At 41.6% G+C, this 5,906-nt stretch overlaps 1 protein-coding gene across 1 annotated transcript; it reads right to left on the bottom strand.

The window, feature by feature from the left end:
• Positions 1-1,052: 1,052 nt before the first annotated feature.
• On the bottom strand, positions 1,053-5,185 carry UTS2 (urotensin 2). Its single transcript, XM_034753631.1, is given in 5 exon segments — positions 1,053-1,339; positions 2,020-2,063; positions 2,787-2,903; positions 4,980-5,103; positions 5,105-5,185. Coding segments are annotated over 5 exon segments (483 nt in total). The 3' UTR covers positions 1,053-1,222.
• Positions 5,186-5,906: the final 721 nt, after the last annotated feature.

Genomic DNA, 5,906 nt, shown 5'->3' with positions numbered 1-5,906 from the left:
TGGCTAGCCTTGTGGCAGGGCACGAGGCGAGAGAGCGTCTGCAGGCATAACAGACACTGCTACCAAAGTTCTCCGATCAGCAGTGCAGAGACACAAGCACACCTACAGTGGAGCACCCATAGAGAGACACATAACAAAGAACCATTGTTACTGCACAAGGTGAGTAACTTCTTCTCACCTTGGGGTTTGAACAGTACTTTTCTCTATATAACACCTGATACGGGTGACAAGCATTATAAGAAGACAAATGCATGGAGCAGTTCTCTAGAAGATCTTTTACTAACAGGCTTCCCTGCTGTGACAATTGGAGAACCACCCATGTAATTCAGTGAATCTTGCCACTGTCAAGGCTGGTTGTGTCCCCAGACACAGCCTCTCCAGCCCTTCTGTAATCAGCAGCATGGGGGAGGGGGGTAAGGGGCTGCTGTCCAGTGGTGTTGGTGGGATCTCATGCAAGTCAGCTATTGTGTTATACAAAATCCAGCAGAGCCAAAACTGAAATGAGGCTGCATAAATGTCAGGCACCATCTTAATACCTCTCTCCAGTGAATGCTCCTTACATCCCGAGTGTACTGGGCAGGGGTTAGTGTGTGTGCTGGGTAAGTGAAGCAGCGAGGCCTGGAAGGCAAAGAAATTGCCTGCTGTAAGAAATTGTTGTCTAATATGCATTAGGTCAGGCTCCCATGTCCCCCACCTTTTCATCAGTTCTCCTCAGCTCTCTCCCATCCCCACCACTTCTGGTAGTCTGCTCCCCATCAGATGATTCCTTTTCGGGGCGATCAATATAATTATTATCTCTCTTTGCTATTACTGATCTGTTACTATATTAACACATTTGGAGATACAATTTGCATAAAAGACTATGCAAATTAGTGTGGCATAGTGCTAGTTCATCCATCCCTCTGCTTAGAGAGACAATCCTATAGAATTCCTAATTTCCCAGACTGGTCTCTCTTGCCCACATCACTTAGTGTACTCAAGAGGAATGGAATCTCTGAAGGAAAATAACTCATTGCTCATGGGTTATTTGCAAAACATAGAGGATTTATTAATCTCCAAACAGCGTGGAATGTAGAATTAAGAGTCAGCTTCACATTTCTTTATTCTCCTCATGTTAAAACAAGCAAATCTATGTACATGTTTCCAGGACAGTTATTAACATCTTTATAAATTAAGCAGCCAGGATGAGGAAAGAGTTTGTCCCCCACCCCACCACCCCAGGTTACACACAATATTTCCAGAAGCACTCAGAGAGGTTCCCACGTTTTTTATTCTGTTTCCTGTCTTTGGCCAGCAGGCGGCTCAGCAAAGCAATTCGAGGGTGACTTCCATAGAAAGCCTAAAATCAAGCAACAGCATGCAGGTTAGTGAGGGGGAAATCAGATTAATCCTCTGAAAAATGCTTACAATGAGATGTAGTCCCTCTGCCATCTCTGATTGGGCCCTGTGGCCCCATATTCCAAGTACCCCAGAGAGCCAGACAGACCAGTATCCATCTGTGATCCAAAATGCTAATCAAACTCCCTGCCTTAATCTTTAAAGGATCAATATATGGTAAATATTAATGATTTTGTATTATCAATTAGCCCATTATCATTGTGCTAATGTTTCACACATTGCAGTGGGAAAAGTGACATACTTATTGAATCCTTATTGACTCTAACCCATATCCATACACACTCTTTAGCCAGGCCTGTGGAGGCTGGAACTGGCCATTTATTTGGAAGGCAGTTTTTCAGGAGAGGGCTGGAATTTTAAAATTATGCTAAAATGCTCTCAATTTCTGCCAAATCTGTGTTACTATGGCCTTGAAAATATTTTTAAAATTATGCAAATTAGCAGTTTTCTGCCATAATCTTCCAACATCCTTTTTCTGCTATAGAAAGGTGGGTCATACTTTGATCTAAACTATTTTTAAGTTAAATGGATCTTTAAAGGGTGTCTTATTATCCACTTCTCCTTAATCTAAAATGTGGGTTTTCAGTTTCTTATTTTGACAATAGCTAGTCGTTCACTTACCTCTTTCACATTTTCCCTTGGATTGTAGCTGCTAGGGCTGAGACCTGGAAAAACAAGTATGAAATGCTTCTTAATTTAGAAATGGAGAGACTACCCGTGTCACTTCTGATTGCCAAAATATAACCCACAGAGGTAAAACAGAAGTTAAGAAGATCAAATACCAACTGTCCCTTCTGATGTAGGGGCAGTCCTTGTCATAGCACATTATTCCTGATGGGTGTTTGATAGTGGGGCTGCAGCTCTTACCTCTAAAGACCCTCTCTCCCGCATAAGTCATTGTATCATGACATTTATGGCTATAGATTCTGCATTTTCTGAAAATGCTGATGCATTTCAACAGACTGTGACATTTGCAAGGCCCAGTTACCCACTCCCAGACCAAGTCCCTGTCTTGCCTAGAGGAGTTCCTTGCCTCCTAGTCATCATCAGCCACTCAACATCAGTATGAAGTTCAACAGACTTTTTTTCAGACTCTCTGACTTAGAGGGCTACAACTTCCTTTCACTGTTAATGAGTTCTTAATGGGATTCTACCTGATGGTTCTTTGATTCTCCCCCCAACTTAAAATGTTCCTGCTGGTGGGGTTTGGGTTCTCTGCAGACAGTGAACTTCAGCTGCTTTGACAATGTGCACCCTCCAGGCAGATTCATATTGCAAGATGTTTCTTATTTCTTGCGGTTCAAATCCCAGCTGAATTTTCAGAAGGGACCCTTGGCATTTTGTACCTTGGAAAATCTCTATGTGGAAACTGTGTGGGAGAGCTTTACCTTCTTTGCTGGGACTGTCCTCAGTTTGTGCCCCCAGGAGCCTTGGCAGAGTCTGCAGCAGAGATGCTGTCCCCAAGCTGTCCAATCGCTCCACATTTAATCTTGTATCTTCATCTGCTGTTGGTAGAAGAAGACATTTAAAGAAGACATCAGCATCTGTATGGGATGACACCTGCCTCAGGACCCTGTTTCCTTTTGGGTAACATCCATTCAGTCAGATGGCTCCTGAGCAGGCCTGTGGACCCATGTTTTGAAGACATCAGCAGGCACCAGTAGTTAATCACTGACCTTTATTTAATGAATGTGAAAAAGGTGGTGCTTGCTTCTTTGGGCACCTGAGTGACTCTCCTGATGTTACATCTATACATCTCTGTTCTCACTGTTCTAACAGATCTACCCAATTCAGCACAGTAAGTCACCCATTCGTTTGGGGCCCGGGCTACCTACAGCCCCAAGCACTGAAACTACTGCTGTTCAGAATGTCTGCAATGCTAAAAGAAATACAATGTGAAAGTGGCCAAATGATTACATGGAGCAGCATGTGGCTCACTGCTCAGATGAACTGGACAGGCTACCAAAACAAGATCCGACTGTCTGAAAGGAAAGAAAGGTGGGATTTAACAAGATAATGATTTCTAGAGCTTTGTGATACCATTTCAGGAGAACCTACATGAATACAATCTGGGGTCTTTTAGCACCCTGAAATAGCTGGCTGATTTAGAGACAATATAATGGATCATAGGTATCATTTATCTGCTTTTGATTTCCCCACAAATCCCTTCTTTTATTTAAATTAAATGTAAAACATTTTAATGAAAACAAAATATGGGGGGGGGAGATTTTTAAAAAATCCTTGGCCATAAGCAAATACTGTAATTTGCCTAGTAACTCTGCAGAGGGACAGTTGCAGAGGTCACTGGGAAGTTTCAGAAATGAGTCTTTGCATAAGACAAGCTGCTACCTCCATGTGCAATATGCTGAGACATTTCACACAGTTATTCTAACATACTTTGCCTCTCCCTATCAATGCTGATATACACCTTTGGTTTGAGATAAAAGTATATATTTGAATATAGACTCTGATTTTGTCTTTTGTTCTCTAGAGGGTGCTTTTTTATTAGTAGAGAAGATTTAATAAGCTTAATGCATGCCTCCAGACAAATGCAGTTGATATTAATGGTTACTGCCAGCTCGTCCATCTTATCATACGGTGAATGATGTCTGGATTGAATGACAGCTGGCTGTAAACTGACTGCAATTACACAGTAGAAGGTTTGTAAAGACACTTGTTTAAATTTTGGACTTACTAATATTTAGAAAAACATTTTAGTGTCTATCAGACTTTGTAAACTAATATATCAGCCGTGTCTCCAACAAAAGAACATGAATTACTTAAGTAGAGGGCAGGTAGGCACAGTCCCTTCTTCGTGCACAGCTCTCTGACCTGCAGCACTCCCTGATCTTCCAGCCTGAGCCCTGGCTCAGAGTTCTGTTCATATACTTCAATCCTGACTATATGGTATCCTCTCTATTCCATTTTTGGACCCCTGTACTGTTTTACCTGTGCCCCTCAGTCCTGACCTACTGTACCTCTACTTTTCTAAACCTTGGATTTCCCAAGCAGAAACTTCTTCTCTTTGTAAACTGAATGAAGTCTCCTTAATGTGAGCAACTCTCTACCAGGATACTAAATGTAAAATGGCTAAACTCATTTTCATTGTTGACTTAAGCCAAAATTGGACTGTCCTCAACTCCAACGGAAGTGGTTACTGCATTTATTTCTGCAGTACCTCTCCCACTTCTAGATATTTTTTAATTTTAAAAATAATGAATAAGAAGTCTTAAAGTACAGCCAGAGGAACTGTCCATGCAGCCAGGCTACTCTAAATGGAGAATCAAATGTCAGCTAGCTCACATTTCATGTTGCAGGGTTCAGAGAACTTGCATTCAGGATCTGAAGGCAATAGCAAGGGATATTTAGGGCACCCAACCTCTCCATTTTATGAGGACTTACACTGAACTGCTGATTCCAATTGTGCCTCTAGCATCATGAAGAAACATCTGCTTTTTGCCACAGCTGAAGAACACAGATGAGAAAAGGTCCTTTCTGAAAGAATTTCTTGGTTACTTTTTCAGCATTATTGTCCAGTGCCCTACTAAGCTCCTGACCACTAAAAGCAAAAAAAGTCTTACCTGAGAGCTGATAGGACACCTCCCTGGAGTCGATAATGGGGAGAGACGAGAGAGGACATGAGAGGCTGATAATAAAGAGACAGCAGAATACTAGCCTATGCATTGTTGCTGCGTGAATATAATTCGTCTTTGTTGACCCCGTCGTGCAGAACCGCTATCTGACTGGTGCTTCTCCTCCCAATTTCACCCATTATATAGCCACTCATGACCTCATAAATATCATCGTCCAAAAAAAAAAATCCAATGAATTTATTGCCCATTGATTCTAAATGGAAATCACTTTGCATTGATGTCATTTTTCAAGGTAACAGTTCATAGCCAATAAATTTACTGTCTCATTGCGTGGTGTACAAAGTGGATATTATATCAAACCAGGCACAGTAAAGTTTATAAATCTGGCATAAAAAATAACTTCCAGTTATAAATCATGAGTTAACGAAAGGGTCAGACGTTGGTTGAAATGACCAGGGCAGTGAGATGGCTGATTTATGAGCCTTAGCAAGCTTGACGCAGAGCATCTGATATGAAATGTTTTTTTTTTTTCCTTTTGTGAGTTGGATGGATGAGTTGTCATGTTGTGTTGGGGGTTCTTGTGCCAGGAGAGTGAGAGGAGAGGAGATTAAAACTTCCATCCAGTTGTTTAATTTGCAAAGAAAAGCTGAGCTGAGTTCAAGATGCTGGTGTTTTTCCCATAGATTTCATGTCTGTTTATTTTTTCCCATTTGCAAAGGCCTTTTCCAATATTGCCCTAGAGAATTGCCTTGGCAGCAGGAGCATGACTTTGATCTTCCTTTACAGTTAGGTGGAGACTCGCTCAATACATATAAACTAGTTTGGGAAGTGTTAAATATAGGCCTTTTACTAGCCTGTGAGCAGCACTGACCTCCTTTCTAGCTTACCTACCACCTGTTTCCCTCCTCTAAAGAA

The sequence above is a fragment of the Trachemys scripta genome, chromosome 19, assembly GCF_013100865.1.
Source record: "Trachemys scripta elegans isolate TJP31775 chromosome 19, CAS_Tse_1.0, whole genome shotgun sequence".
Lineage (NCBI taxonomy): Eukaryota > Metazoa > Chordata > Testudines > Emydidae > Trachemys > Trachemys scripta.
Note: the sequence above shows the minus strand (reverse complement) of the source record. Positions and strands in the feature narration are given on the sequence as shown.